Below are 17,159 nucleotides of genomic sequence, written 5' to 3'. Positions count from 1 at the left end.
TTAACTTGCAAACCTATCAAAATGCCCCCCGAATATATAGCATTAACTTGCAAACCTATCAAAAGCAAACAAACTCAATGTTCCACATATACTAGCAGAAAAGACCGCTTTTTAACTCACCTCAGCCAAAACAAAGAAACTGCATTCCCCACTATGAATAAAATCATTCAGGAGACAAGTCAAAGTATATGCATCTTTTTTCTGTTTGCAGGATCTATCCAGGGATAAATATCATGTAGTATATGAAGTCTTCTATTTCAATGAGAAGAAACCCATTAAAGTAGTTAAAACAGAACATCACAGATTCTCTATGGATGGTAATGTGTGCAATTTTGACTGTTTTCCAGGATTCACCACTTACACCAAAAGCCTTGTTGAACCAAGGCAAATTAAAGCAGTAAATGTGGACTATTTACTGCATAAAACACAAGCACTCAAGTGAACACATTTTGAGAAAACATTGAACTTATTCATATATATTAGAAACATACAATTAGAAATGCACCAGCTTATGATTAGGCTTAGATAAATTAATCTTAGTCCCATTAACCACTGTTTACACTTAATAATTAAAACATCAGAGAAGTCGTCATGGTATTAAATAGCAGTATATTTTTCTTCTCCATACGTCCAGTATTAAAATAAAATAATCAAATAGCTCATGAAATCAATGTTTAATTAAGGATTATGAAACAGGTACAGCACTAGAACACCTATTATAACATGTGTAAAAGCTATCCGAATGTTTAATGTTGATAAAGTGCCCAAAGTGAATATCATGTTAAAAAATGGCAACCGCTTAAAGAAAAAAAAAAAAAAAAAATAATAATAATGGATGTAGATGCTGTGTTAATAATTACTTCTATTTAAGGCAGTTCCAATAACTGAAATTAAACTATACCATCTTATGGTAAGGTTGTTTGCTTATGGATTACAAGAACATGAACATTCCTAAATCAGGAACACTGAATGATTTTTGCCAACTTTCCCCTCTGTGCTTTAGGCTGAGACTGTGCACAAGATGACTAAAACTTTGGTTGTGCATTCTCCCAAGTTACCCTGAATCACCCTTAAATCAAGTCTTTTCATATTAGCAGTTATCAAGAATTATCTGACAGGATGCAACGATAAAACGGTTTCAAAAAGAGTGCTAAGAAACTGAACAAAAAATATATGGTGCATGTTTGTCGCAGATGTAAAAAAGTTTCAGGGACTACACTACATAATAAAATAAGTTATATATTAGTGTACAGTATGTGGGCCTCTCTTAAAAACAAACATGAATTACAGTACAGAAAGATAAAAAGTGAAACCCAACATTAAATTTGATGATCTTAAAAACTAAAGCTGTTCATTAAAATAACAAAAAAACCACCTCCACAATTTCCAATTATATAAAATGTTTTTCAGTATGAAAACAATAACTAGGTGCATAAATTACACTGCCCAAACTGCTCACTGGTGTGCAGAGATTTAGTGAAAATGAACTGCTGGAAGGGGTCTTGAGCAGAAATTAGAACTTTAGTGTGGATCTGATGTGCAAAAGACAGACACAAGAATAGTAGAAAAATACGATTGATAAGAGCTAGTGATAACTTAATCAAAAGCTGTGCGCAGTTTTTATTGTCGTTGGGTTCTAACTTTACATTCAAAAAGGTAATAGCTGTCCCTGTTCTAAGAACCATTATGAAAGTATACGCACAATTATAATATACATCTTGTATTTTACATAAAGAATTAAGAGTATAGGCATGTAGGTTGCATGATTCCATCAAAAGGCGTTTTAAAACTTTCACTTCAGAAAAATCAAAACCAAAAACAGGAAAAACAATAAATATAAAGGTGCTAATATTAGCAAATAGTCAAATGCTTTATAACTGACTTGAACAGCCTCAATGTCATAATCCTTATTCTTTCTTGATATGAAGTTTTCTTCACAACCTAAAGTACATTACATAAATATGAAATGGCAAAAATTAATATGTAGGGTAAAGTTCTATAAAGCACAGAGGCCCTACTCAATAAAAAAAAAAATCTCCTTTTCTGTACACTAAGTGAAGATTCTACATCTGGATTAAAACATTTTTTTCCAACAGTTTGATATAATTTCTTTAAACATAACAATGTTTAAAAAAAAAAACAAAAAAAAAAAACAAAAAAAAAACCTCTGAAGTAACTATGAACACTTGCGATGTTAGAAGAGTCTTCATTTGGGCATCTCACTTGCCCTTTGCAGCAGTTCTCAAATTCAGCCTAGGGCTGATACAGATCTTCAGGCGTTCAGTGGAAGTGCTGAAAGAATGACAGACACTGTGGGACTAACAAGGTCATAGAAACCAGTCACAGACAGCAATGTCACACTGGAGTGAAATGACAGATAGCACTGGCAGACGTTGCCTTACAATAGGCTGCAAAATAGGAACTGTATGATGAGATGTTTCTCTCTAAGCATCAGATATTGCAGTTTTCAGAAATTGTCCTTTGCACATGTTGGCTAGTTTTCTGCTTTGTTTTCTCAGAGTTGATCAGGTAACCTTTTAAAATGAGGTTTAGAGAATGCTTTGGGAGTTTCAAATTTGTTGGATTTCCTTTTCAATATATTTTTTAAAAGAAATGGTCACTAAAACTCATGCACGCTGCAAAAAACCTCATGCAGTAGTTAAGGTAAACCATCCAAGCAGTCTTTATTCATTAATATTCATAAATACACACAGCAGCTTCATTAGAGATTTTTTTTATCATGTTTTGTTTCCTCTTCAGGTTGAATGTGGAGTATTAGGAGAGCCTTTTTTTTTTGCATGTCAAGGACCTGGAAGCAGATTCTGCCTCTGAAACTGCTACCTACATTTTCCTGCTAGAAGTAAAAATTAGTTAAGTGGAATTGATTATCTTTTATATATATATTTATATATATTTCTCTCGTTCCTTTTTCAATGTACACAATGTAACAAGAGTGACAGACCTGAAATTACAATCACCAAACCAAACCCAAAGATAGCTGTTTGTCCACTTTCATTGGCAGTTACAGCACAGAGGACATTGTCTGCGAAGTGGGATGTCATCAAAGAGGAGGTGGCGGAGGCTCATTTCCTTTATTACTCTCTTTTAAATTTAGGTTTTCTAAAGCAACATCTAAAGGCATAATATCTACACAACCCATAGCACCAAAATCAGCAAATTCCCCCCGTTCATCCTCATCTGAGGAGGAACTTTCTTCCCGCATCAAAGTGGAGAGAAGGAGCTCTTGGACAAACAAGCTACGATCTGCACGCTCACTTTCCAAAGATTGCCGCTCTGCCTCTGACATCTTAGGATCATTTAACCTGTGAATAACAAAATGCAGGGAAATACATCATAAATAAGTTGTTACCCTAATCAAAGCTTTTTTATACTTCAGTCAATACAACAAAGAAATTAATGAACTAAAATCGACCCATCTTTACTTATTTGTTATATTAAACACCTTTTCAGTGCTTACATTTTTGAGAACAACAACAGAGATAAACTTTCTGATAGAATGATGTCTATAGCTGGACCACATCAAACTATATATATATATATATATATATATATATATATATATATATATATATAAATAAAAAATCTCACATTAGTCGTGTCACAAAATCCACATGTCAAGTCACCAGTTGTATGTTCGGAAAAGACCAAATTCATGCATTTTTTTTTTGCTAAAGCATCGTTTAAAAAAAAAAAAATTGCAGCAGTGCAAGCGGAGGAAAAGTAATCACATGAGAACAAGATTTTCAATTGAAAACAGGACTCTTGACCCACGTAAATGCATCTTCTCCACACATTGCTGCAATTGTCTAGGATTACATTTTTACATTTTAACAAAAACTGAATGCAGAAGTACAAGGCATATTCTCTTTCTAATAATGTCTACTTGTTTTTCTTTAACTGTTAATCTTTTAGCTTTACATGATGCTCAGTGCACACTTTTTGTTGATAACGTGTGAAATACATCGATATAACTGATGAATTAGCTCTTACTGGGATGGTTAACAGTGAATAATGCAGAGTGGCGGGTGTTCAATTTAAAAGCCCAGGTACATCTCAGCGGGTTCCATTTGTGTTCACAAGGGCATTTTTCAGAAGTTGTTCATCTACCAATATTTTAGTAAAAACAGGTTTGGGCATTTGTTATACAAACTGGATTGACTTGTAGATTATCCGACATGAGTAACATAATATTTTCATTGATGTTTTGATAAGGTTTGGTCACCATAAACTCCTACTGTATCAGAGGCGTATTTCAATTCTACATGAAAAGATGAAACAAAACTTTTTTCTCAGCCCACAGTATTAACTACACAAGTAACAAAAAAATTGGGGTGGAGTATTTTTAAGTACATTTTTCACCTTTTATTTTTGAATGTGGTTAAAAAAAAAAAAATCAGTTAGTGGATTGCAGTAAAACGACAGAAAAATTCTCAATTTATAAAATCAATTTTGCTTTAAAAAAAAAAAAAAAAGCTATAACTGCAAAATAGTTAAAAGTCATTAACCAAACTTACTCAAACCATTCACAAAGCTGAGTCTAAACAAAAATAAAAAATAAAATTAAGGATGATTAATTCTTTCCTCATGAGCTAAAGAAATTTACCGTGTCAGGAGAAACTGAGAACTCTGCGTATTATGCTGATTGTTTTCTGTGGTCGTTACATTTGTCGTTGCTGTGGATTGCGTTACTGTGGAGGTGACATTGCTTGTATTAGTTCGTCTTGTTGCATTCCGTGCAGACTCAAGTTGCTGTCGTGCAGCCTGTGCCTGCTGCCTTTCCAGTTGCAACTGCATCTGCAATTGCTGTAACTGGGAGGCCGATGGCCCGGAAGAATTTAGTTGTCCTCCTGCTGAGCGCCTTACCCCTGATAACTGCGATAAAAGCTCTGCAAAAAGAAACAATAAGAATGATCAGTTTATTATTACTTACTTTAATTTTTCATGACACATTACTCTGATCTGAAAACGTCGTCCTATCCATTTAGGGTGCAGAATAAGAAAATTATTTAGTATGAAACAACTACAGAGATACTGATATATCAAAAACTTCAGCAATGGATCAATATAGTCAGGACAAATGTAACGAATGCCAATCAGCTTCAGAATAAGCTTTTAACAGCTCTACATGCAACAAATTAACTTTACTAATATTGCGCAATAAAGGCAATTCTTTTCCATTGACTTGTGGGATATTTGATAGGATATTAGCAATTAAGTAAGAAAAGATGACATGTTAACAGTGAAATGAAAACTATTTAAGAAATTGTTCATTATACTGCATCATCGCATTGGTTCATTAATCGTTATTGGCAGTCCTTGGTTAACAACAATTCCTAACTATCTATTTGATAAATATTTTATTCCAATAGGGTCTAAGCAGGCAATTGAGAAATATGTACGAGTTGTGCAAGATATGTATGAGGGAAGTGCAACCTTGGTGAAAACTGCAGTAGGATTGATGGATGCATTCAACATGGGGGTCGGATTACATCAGGGATCAGCTCTGAGCCCTTTCTTATTTGCAATGTGATGGACAGGTTGACAGAAAAGATTAGATAGGAGACCCTGTGGACTATGATGTTTGCTGGTGATATTGTAATCTGTGGCGAGAGTAGGGAGCAGGTTGAGGAGACCCTGGAGAGATACAGATATGCTCTAGAGTGGAGAGGAATGAAAGTCGGTAGGAACAAGACAATACATGTGTGTAAAGGAGAGGGAGGTCATTGGAATGGTGAGGATGCAAGGAGTAGAGTTGGTGAAGGTGGACCAGTAATTCAGAGTAACGGGGATTGTAGAAGACAGGTGAAAAAGAGAGTGCAGGCAGGGTGGAATGGGTGGAGAAGAGTGTCAGGAGTGATTTGTGACCAAAAGTGAAAGGAAAGGTCTACTGGACAGTAGTGAGACCAGCTATGTTATACAGGTTAGAGACGGTGGCACTGACCAGAAAGCAGAAGACAGAGCTGGAGGTGGCAGAGTTAAAGATGCTAAGATTTGCACTGGGTGTGACAAGGATGGACAGCATTAGAAATGAGTACATTAGAGGGTCAACTCAAGACGGACGGTTGGGAGACAATGTCAGAGAGGCGAGATTGCGTTGGTTTGAACATGGGCAGAGGAGGGATGCTGAGTATATTGGGGGAAGGATGTTAACAACAGAGCTGCCAGGCAAGAGGAAGGTCTAAGAGAAGGTTTATGGATGTGGTGAGAGAGGACATGCAGATGATGGGTGTGACAGAGCAAGATGCAGAAGACAGGACAATATGAAAGAAGATGATCCGATGTGGCAACCAGTAACAGGATAAGCCAAAAAAAGAAGATAAAGGATCTAAGCAGGGAACATTCCCAAAATATGAGATACAGTGAAACAAATGCCTGAGGACGCAACTCACACGCATGGTCTTAACCAGAATACATTTTGCCAAGCCCAATTTGACAGACATGTGGGCAATGTATAATTCATAGTAGAGTTTTTATTGATACTGAGCCAGAACATATTTTTCTTAAATGCAATGTAAGCTTAACAAGAAAAATGCCATTTTAAAACTTTAGCTTATTTCAGAGTTTAGAAATAATGCCTACTCTTTTATTTCAGTACAAATGTAACATTTCAACAGTGGCCAGTTTTAACACCCTCTAACCACCACAAAAGTAAAAGAAATATTTAATGTTGTCTCGTGAGACCAGGATTGATTCTCAAAAGAGAACACATATCTGGGGATAACCCGTTAAAATGTTTGTAATGAATACCAGCAAAATCCAGCACTGCAAAGGCTACACACACGGGGCTGCTTCTTAACAACACCCATTCCTAATTCATTCAGTTCATGCTCTAAAATAAAACCTTCAGGTATATCAAGATGACAGCAAAAGAAATTGAAAGAAAATAAAAAGCTAAAACTGCTGAAATCCATTCAGGAACTCGGTTGCATGAGGTAACTAAAGCTTAATGATGATTTTGTTTGTTGTAATGACAGAGAAGACAGACACACACACATCTGGTCCACTGCAGCTATACACTTTTGAGAACATCTTTCAGCCATTTTTACTATTGAATTACTATATGCCACAACAGCAGTAAACCGAGTTTAGATAAAATGCCACAGCTAGATTCTGCCATGGCACGTTTGCTTATCCAGTTAGACAGCAATGTTAACTTACTTCAGTTAATCGTTTCCATGTACAGTCAGAAGGTGGGTGCTGTGCCTGTCCATGCTATACTGGTGTTGATAAACAGATTTATTCATTCAGGTGTTTTGTGGCTGTTCGAAATCAGCTCTTTGAATGGCAGTACTTTTGGAGTGCAAAACACACCATTTATATTGAATGCATATTTTGCAGTTTGTTTTCACAAGTATAGCTGCCAATTCTTTTAGGCTTACATCAACTCCTACACTATCATCGTTAACGGTGAACAACAGACAACACAAACAGCACTTGCAACTAAATATCATTTACATTTACTAATACTCCATTAATATCTTTGAATGCCAAGGTATAAACCAATGTTACAGAAAGGTATTTCACTTGCAACCAGTTACGTTTATTTTTAACATGTGCAATGTGCTCTGCACTAATATGACACACATATAGATGCTTAATGAGGTTTATTTAGGAGACTGTGACTGCTTATCATAATCAGAAGCTTGCTCTCTGTCAGACCAGGTTAACAAGAGCACCTCTGATTATTGCAGTTCAAAATCACCACCCTTACTGTGCCATACGTTTTTCACTGAAATCATCACATTTTATTTTCTGTAATAATAGACACTCATTGGCTTCAATAACCTACAAAGAAAGTTACAAAAAAAATTGCCAATTCATTTTATTAATTACTAGGGGCTTCGCCCCCTGCTCGCTTGGCTCGCCAGCCACTTCGCATCTCTGCCGCTCGTGTATGTGGATTTCACTTTCACCAAACAACAAATCTTTTAATTCTCGTGGATATGCCTCCTCACTGGGAAGAAACACTACTTTTCCCGATGGCAACATGAATTAGACGATCTACAAGTCTCTGACTTAAAGTTTAAATTCAAACTATATATTCAAACTCTTTTCGCTGTTCCTTTACTTCACCGTTTAATAATTTCGATTTGTTTGCAATAATGCCATCTTTACTATCATTTTTGAGACTTTCGAATTTTAGTACTTTCATTATCTCTAACCTGCTCTGCATGTGTATTGCGGCAATGTTTTTGAACCTGCTTATGACATTCTACTTTGTCATCTACTCTTTGTCTTTTATTTACGGCCCTGGGCATGGTTAAATCTCTGGGCACAAAGCCTCGTCTTGAAGGACTTGAAAGTATCTCTCTGAAAAAGTCACGTCTTGTCCCAAGCTAAAAAGTCTTGTCTCGTCCAAGGATTTTTTGCAAATAATACAGACATATCTCATTAGTAGCCTCAATAACAGCATGCTTCTGCCCTTTTGCTAAAGAATTGGATATTATGTCATTAGAGCACTCTGTCTCCTGCTTCAAGGCAGACTATGAGCTAAAGCCATGTAAATGCCTAGCAAGTGTGGACATTTTCCAATAAAGCTCAATATCTGAAATAAGCAATAACCAATTGGTTTGAAACTGGCAGTACCCATGGAAGCATTTCCCCACATCCTGAAGGCGTGCAAAGTTAATTGAGGGTTCAGGAGTAAGTGTGGGTTATGTTCAAGATGGAATGTCACAATCTCCAAGGCTGGCTCCTACTTGATTCCTGTGCTGCCAGGGTTAAGCACCAGCAGCCTACACCCATTAAACTGGACAGATGGATGAGAAACTGGAAAGACTAATGGAAGGATAAATGTAAGCATTTCCATTACATTCAGAGAATTAATGTGAACAGTGCATTCCTTTATGGGTTTTTATTAGACAGAGATTCACATTTTGACATTCATAGAGTTAAAACTGTGGCAACTCAAAGTTAATTAGCAATTTCAGTGGACTCTCAAACAATACAGAAATTTTTGCTTCAGAACTCACTTCACAAAGGGAAAAAAACTGCAAGAATTTTTTTCTTAGACCTGCACAGTTTCTCCATTTAAGCTAAAGCAGGTGATCATAGGATGCTCGGTGGAGTATGATCATGTTCTAGAAAGGTTAAGTGACCCAACCCTGCAATTAAAGTCTTTTCTATGAATTAACCTCAAAAACATTTCCATCAAAGCCTTTTACACACCTTTCTGGTTTAATACTGGTTAATATGGATCACACAAGACAAAAGAAAGAAACATCCTGGTTCTTCACAGGTAAGTCTGGTAAAGAAAGCCCAGAGGACTTTGATCGAGGTTGGCATGGTAGCAGATAACACTTCTATGCCGATTATTTGACCCACGCTGCACAAGCACACAAGGTCATGTCTTCGGTGATCAAGAAGGCTCAACAATTTGGTCTCTCCATTTTCCAGATTTTTCAGGCGGGCACCAGCTGTACACTAACCCTCAACAAGCACTTAATTCCCTGATTTTATTTTCAGCCACTGGTACTTGTTCACTTTGACTGCTTTATGCATGCTATTCCAGTACAGTTTAATTGATTCCCTATACATTGATCAGTGATGGCAGATGGACTTGCAGCCCTATGGGACTTCTCATTGACCTGTGTATTTTATTGATTCTAATTTAATTCACTTTCTTAAATAGCTCCAGGGTGGTGTGGGTTTTGTGTGGGGGATTGGAGGGTCTTCAAAATTTATACATACTTCAATTTGTTACTGAGATCAATAAAAAGTTGATTACAAAAAAAGAGTTTTCTTTTATGGTACTTTAATTCTGAACTATTAATGATGCATTATGTCCAGAAAGAAGACATAATGATTACAAGGTGGTTTTGATTATATGGCAACAATTTGGTAAATACTGAGTTGATCATTTATATTTGAAGGATAAAACAAAAACATTTAAAAAAAGCAAAACTCCAGTCTTTATGGAAAACCACCGTACAGTAAACTACTTGCTTATTTCCATATTTTATTCCACACTGCAAACAGAATTCAACAGAATGAAAGCCTGTCTTTTATACTTGGTAATACTGACAGACATTAGAGGAACAATACCAGCTTAAAATATTCTGAATAGCAAACATCAGCTGCGTTCCTGACATACTGTGCATGTAAGCAGAGATCTAAGAGCAGGCATAGACTGATGTGCACTGGAAGTTCGCCACATGACAAGGTTTTAATCAACAATTTCAAATCATCTCTTCAATGAAAATAAACACTTGGCAAAGGGTACTTCTTGACATCCTTTACATGTAAAACCACTCTTTGCCCAAAGAATTCAATTTTAAATTGCAAAAATAAATAGGTAAGTATCATAAGGTTTACTTGTGCAGTTTCATACACTAGTCTCAATCCTGAATATTGCTTTGGAACATCCAAGTGATGCACTTTTCTATTACTATCATTGATCACCACAATCATGAGAGAAGGTAAATATTTACAATAGCCTTTTTACTTGTTTTATACACCAAAATAAATTGCATTAGCAAATGAAGATGTATGCAGAATTTTGGGCACTCATATTTTTCACTGAATCTCTTAATGAAAATCATTTAACAGAAGCTTTGAATGGTATAAACTTACACTTGACTTATGAATGCTCATTAAAAAAAAACTAACCTTATTGAGAAAGGAATATGTACTTTAAACAGATTTAATTCCCGTCTCCATTCTTTTAAGTTTTGCTTCATGTTCCACCTTCAGCATGCATTACTCCCTTAAGTGTATAATACTCTTCAACTAAATTAACAGACTTTAAAGGTAATTGTCTGAGAAGCCTCTATTGAAGTTAAAATGGAGGATAGCCCCTGAAAATTTTTTCCTGTACCTTTCAACATTTTATGAAAAGATGAGATAAAATCTTGCACTCAAGACATCACCTAAGAAGCAAAACTTCTACTTTTTCTAACAAAATTCCAATGCTAATATCTGAATTTACAATTAGAACAGATATTAAGAAGTCTTTAAGCACCCTTTCTACAAAACAGATGATCAAACTTATCTGCTGCCAACTACCCTTTCACACCTCTACATCTTTTATTCAACTGTTCCCAACAACCACAGCACCAGACTTGGCACCTTTATCACATAGGCCACATATATGTATATACCTCTTCATGTCTCCTGTCTGTCCTCCACTAATCATTACCTTGGTCTTTCTTAAATTTACCTCAATCATCTGGTTTATATTTCTGTACCTTCCCCTTAGCTTTTGCTATCAGAACAGGTTCATTGGTATAGAATAGTACATACAGCAATGCTTTACATATTTCTATCCTCCATCAACATCTCAAAAAGCAAAGGACCCTGAACGGATCTCTTATGCAGCCCCATCTTCACCTCAAAAAACTTTAAAACCACCCCATCTGAGATCCTACCCAATTCCTACCCGCCCCACCCCCATGAGGCTATAGTTTTCTGCTTAAGATGTGAGCCAATTATTCTGGAAGTATAAATTTAACATTATTTTAGCAAAAAAGATAATTGACATACAGATTATGCAATATAAGTTTTTCTTGTTTGCCATGGATGCTTTTCATATTGTTTGCCATTGCACAGCACTGCTCACTATTCTATCAAGCTTTTTCTCTGCATTCTATATGACAATGGGATTATCATTTTTTTTTTTCGGCCATCACTAGAAGCTACATTGAGTACATAAACTTCAAAAAATAATATTTGTGGGTGGAGTATTTCTGTACCATAGCATAAATTATATTCCATTAGTGAATACAGTTCACGGTCACAGTGCCATGTAGGAACACTACTAAAAGCCATTTTATTTAAAAAAACTTTGCAAAATATAATTTGCACGAAAAAACGTGCTACATGTGCTTAATAATGTGTTGTGCATACTGAAAATGTGCTATATGTTATAGCAAAATGAGTCTTGAGTAAACAAAGTTTGCTGTAAATCTTGACAAAAGTATCACTTACATTCTAAATGTCCTATTCATGTACTTAAAATGTAAAGCACATTAGCAAGATGTGTCATGTTCACACATGGACCTTTGCTAATAATCTGACTTCACAGGTTAGCACTGTTCCCCCAACAGCACCACTGACCTAAATTCAAATGCTTGTCCTATCAATGTCTGCACCCTTTCATCCTCTTCCACGAGACTCGACTTTACAGCCATTTTCAACACCTAATGAAAAGTTTAAGAAGTGCTGTGCTACCTTGTTAAATTAAGTTTGAACAGCTTAAACATAAAATTATATGGTTCATGTTGCTTCACCTAATTCAAAAACCTCTTTGTGAATACTTCTTTAAAAAAAGGGTTCAGCTTTTCAATTAAGCTAGCCATTTTTTCTACTCTGGTCTGTTCATTTTCACTCATTGCAATTAATCACTTTCTTTCTACCATCAGGACTTTATTTAAATGTGTTAAGCTAACACACAGGCATTTATTCATAAGTTATTTTTATTTACTAGCAAAAATAAAATACAAACTGTCTCCCAAAATGCAACCCTACACTAACCATAATCTTAAATACTGTCTACATTATACCTGCCTTACATTATTTCCCTGCCCGCAAAGTTCAGCATCAAAAAACATGACCCCAAGGCACTAGTAGGCAGGTAAAATGAAACACACACCACTGCTGAAAACAAAATATTGTTCTCAGCATTCCTATAAAGAAAAGTAAAAACTTGTATGGGATATAATTCAGGATGTAGTTTGTAGGTGGAATGATGTTTAAGGTGATGTATTTTAAAGCATGCACTAGTAGAACTTTCCTCATAGTTCTCTACTCCATTTTGGGGATGGAAAAACCCCAAACCTCACCTTTGTTTTAGACAGTATTGACATTGCTTCATGTGTCCTATAAATAAATGGAAGTACTTGAGTGTTTTGGCAGTAGTGGTAGGATTCAGAGCTGCCCATGATGCAGTTTAATGATGCTAAGAAAATTTTAGCTGGAAGGATATTTACAATTATTACAATATGTTAACAAAACATAATGAAGTAATACATAGTTAAATTCTTTACTTGCTGCTGGGACATAAACGCTTAAAAGAAAAGGTAAATCTGGCTTTTCTGTAGCCAAATATTTTAAAACATTATTATTTTTTTTAAACTTACCTGCTATAGGATCCATTGCTTCCCTATTGCTTGGAGAATATGAAGAACTCTGTGACGACGAGAGACCACCAGTGGAGCTGCTAGTAAAGTGCATGTTTGACCTACGTGCTCGAGGTCCTCCCAAACCCCGACCAGGGTGAAACATCCTACGTACGTGCCGAACACCACTGGATTCATCATAATCAAGCAATTAAAGATAATAACACATAACAAAATGGAAACAGAAAGTGTGAAAAATGCTGTTACACAATTTACAAATCAAGATGTATAATTTTCAACTTGCAAATCTAAGATATACCTAGAAAGTGAAAAGTTTGTTTCAAAATTATATGAAGTGCCACATCATGCCTTCGATGCAACCTAGTAATATGCATCTCTCAACATTCATTTAAAAAAAGGATATTAAATCTCTAGGAGCTCTGTGTTCAAGTGTAAGATGGGCTGCAAAGTCATCTGTGACATGATTGGGATCTCCACCTGGTAATGCTGCACATATTGGACATATCTATAAAAAGAGACAGACAAGCACATAAACAAAGTTCTACTCATGTTTAAATATTATATTTTTTAAACACAATCTAACATGTGAAAAAACAGGTTTAACATTATTTTTCTAAGCTTAACCTCAAAAATTAGAATTACTTTCATTTATGATTAATTTAGCATATTTGCCTTTTATCACATGGATTAAATGGAACACCAACATTTAGTCACTAAACTCAACACAAGAAGCAACTTCAACATTATTCATATTATAGTGTGTTCAGTGGTTTATACATTGTTGAACAAAGATTTCTATTCCATAAACATGAGGCACCCTTTCACAAGTATGCTTTCCCCGATGGGGCAACATGTCAAAGTACAATTTACATCACAATATAAATATTTGTTTTTAAGTGATAAAGCACTTAGTCTACTTCCACTTCAGAAGACACAGTAAGGCCTTCTGAGCTCCTGCCACCTTGAAATCATAGTCAAGAAAATAATTCAGCGCATTTATCACAGGAATTACCGTTTCTCCAGGTTGTAAATCTTTCCACTGTCAAAAGTTTTTGTGAATACCTTCATACCTTCCATGTAAAGGATATACTCTACCTACTATATGCTAATGTTAAATAGCATCGTTAGCCACCTATTTATGTATTTATTTATCTAAACAGCTTCTGTAAAAAGCCAAAAGTTCAGTCTATTGGAGTTCAAAGCATGAGGTGTGAAATACTTTTGGTTCTGAGGTGGTTTAAAACCATCTTTAAAGTTAACTTTGGCAGGGAGATCAGAAAAACTGCCTTTAAATGAACCTACAGTTAACTTTCTTAGTTACTGGCAGACTAATAAAAAAATAATAAATCAGTTTAATCAGTTCTACTTTCCCCTTTTCGTCTAACTAATGAACATTTTAACCTGCTGAGTGAACATTAACATTTTACTAGAAATGTTGCCAAATTAGGTAAGCATTTTGTAAAATGATAAAAATATTTTGTAAATTATAAATAGTATATGTAGTTTTTCCAGAAGCGTATTCCAGACACTTCACACATAACGGATTTCATTTTTGCAGTTACAAGTACTAGCAAGTCATCCTGCTGCAACCATTGACCAAATAATTCATAAGAACTTTGAGTACACCACCAGTGGCAGGAGATGGTCAGAGTGAAATGGAGCAACATGCCAAAAAGTGAAGCCCCCTCCTCCTCAGTTGCCTTTCACCAATCCTCCTGTTTGATTGTGCAGCACTAGAGTAGCAAGGTGGAAGTATGGTTAGTATGGATGCCTTGGAGTTTTAGTAATGTGGTTCAATATCTGGCCCAATTACTGTGTGTGGAGTTGGCATTTTTAACCTCCCTTGTGGTGTAACTGGTTTTATATTTCCCTATCATATGGGAATTTAGACATCTAGATAAAAGCTAGTTCAGACCTAGCAAACTAGGGACATCTCTATATCAGAATACAATAAAAACATTATCTTATCAAATATGAAATGGAAGTTACTATAAATCTTCTTAGTACAACAGTGGATACACCCTATGAACACAGTGCTTGAAATTACACATTTAAATCATGTGTTCAAGTCAAAAAATTATTTTAACAGAAGAATAATGTTTAAGGCCTCAACTTTAAGAAAAATCTTAGAATGATTAAAGGAATAGAATAGTGAAATCTGTTGGACAGAGTTGATTTCTAGTCAGCTGAAAACAACCCAACTGTCCATCTGTGAAAGATTATGGAACAAATACTTATCAAATCAGTTTGTTTAAATAACATTTGTGACTACATTCCTATCAACAATTTAAAATAGGGATAAATTGTGACATCATATGTATATGTATTGAGAAGTACTAAATAAAACAGTCAACTGTTTCTGAAAAATGCTTTGAAATATTTAAATGCCAATCTATTTCTTTAGAATAAAGTTTAAAATAAGTCAAAATTCATTGCTGGGTTCAACATACTTTGGCCCAACACTGATAGTATCACATTTTAAATGTGTTTGATTTGGTTATAAGGTGCTTTTGTCTCACAAAAATTAAAAAATTAGGGTAGAGGTTTACAGGATCTCAACTTAGCTAAACAATTCTAAACACTGCTTTAAAATAATCATCATGGTGCTTAGCCTGGTATGAGAAAAAGATTAATTTATAGCAATATACATTTCAATGTACTTGTGATAATAATGACCCTATACACCTACACTCCTGTAATCTAATCAAGTTTGTTTACAAATAACTAAAAAAAGTTGCTGAAATGCTTATCACTTAGTGGGCAAACACTCATTTTTCTTTTGATAGCTGCAACAAAATATCAAGGCCATTTAGTGCTGTGCAAAGCTCAATACAAGAGAGCAATAAATGTAAAATTATATTTAATCATTTATTTGCACCTTGAAATATAATCTACTCACCCATTGATTGCAAAATGGTTATGATCCTTTAAGACAACAAAAACAAAATTCAATGACTGCAGGAGTTTACTACTTTTCTAAAATTTCAAAGACAAACTGATGACAGTTTATTAACACAATATCTTCTAATTTTAATATCCATCCTGCCTTCTATACCTTGGACAATACTGCTAGCCCATTTTTATATTTTTTTTTTAATTACTTTGAGAAGAAAGATCCTGTCCGAGTAAAAACCTGCAGTTCCTCTGTAATATGTTTAAGGATGTGTCAAAGGAGTGACTTGTTAGTTCTATTTTATAATACCCCCACACAGTGGACAGTACCATGGCCATATATAGTATGCCCTCCATAAATGATGGTATTCCCCTACTGAGTGGAATGTGCCTATAGCCATCTTTATAAATCTGAATAAGAAAAAGAAGCATCATCAAATGTGGGACCATTACATATCATTGTGATAGATTCCCCCGCTGATAATGGGAGGTTATAGAAAAAAAAAATAAAACTATCAATTGTGACAAAACCGTTCTTATCAAAGCTGCCCCTTGTCAGGGCTTTATAGGATTAATAATCAGTCAACTCAAATGCTGATTATTTTTTGACATTTCAAATATTCCCATGCACACACAAACCATCAAATGTTTCAATTAAGTAAAACATGTGTGTGATGCATTTCCAGTGAACAGGATAGGTTGATTCTCCCACTGGCTACAAATAAAATGTATTGGTTGGAAACAAAGTTAGGCAGAGTCAGTAAAACAAATTAAATCTGCAAACTCTGCAAAGCTAAAATTAAATACACAGGCAACACAATCAAACTCACAGTTCACAAGAAGAGAAAGCACAACATAGATATCCACCAGGAAAACACCTCCACAAGTGAAACATTACCGTTAGTCATCAGGTTTTCCCTCCACAACTTAATTTTCTCATCAGAATGGGCGGATGGGTATTCCATTGCTTTCTCACACAATGTACTATAAGTTGGTAAAAATGCTGGTTAGCAGAATGCATTGATTACAGCAAGTTGCCTGTAAAGATGGAAAAAGAATGCAAAGCCGAAGCAGGAGGATGGCTCACATCCACATGACTAACAAAACAAAAAGCCGGTGGGGTGTGGAAATGGTGCATGGTCAATCCACACAGGTTCTAACTTCCATTTT

General features: G+C 35.3%; 1 protein-coding gene across 1 annotated transcript in view; it reads right to left on the bottom strand.

The window, feature by feature from the left end:
• Positions 1-659: 659 nt before the first annotated feature.
• The window catches only part of kcmf1 (potassium channel modulatory factor 1), an 86,456-nt gene continuing 69,956 nt past the window's right edge, over positions 660-17,159 (bottom strand). Inside the window, exons 4-7 of the mRNA XM_039750362.1 lie at positions 13,501-13,602; positions 13,098-13,275; positions 4,625-4,907; positions 660-3,323 (exon numbers count right to left, since the gene is read on the bottom strand). Coding sequence (XP_039606296.1) covers positions 3,062-3,323; positions 4,625-4,907; positions 13,098-13,275; positions 13,501-13,602 — 825 coding nt within the window. The 3' untranslated portion in view covers positions 660-3,061. The remainder of the gene's footprint in view (positions 3,324-4,624; positions 4,908-13,097; positions 13,276-13,500; positions 13,603-17,159) is intronic.

This window comes from Polypterus senegalus, chromosome 4 (assembly GCF_016835505.1).
Source record: "Polypterus senegalus isolate Bchr_013 chromosome 4, ASM1683550v1, whole genome shotgun sequence".
Classification (NCBI taxonomy): domain Eukaryota; kingdom Metazoa; phylum Chordata; class Cladistia; order Polypteriformes; family Polypteridae; genus Polypterus; species Polypterus senegalus.
This window is presented reverse-complemented; position numbering and strand designations above follow the sequence as displayed.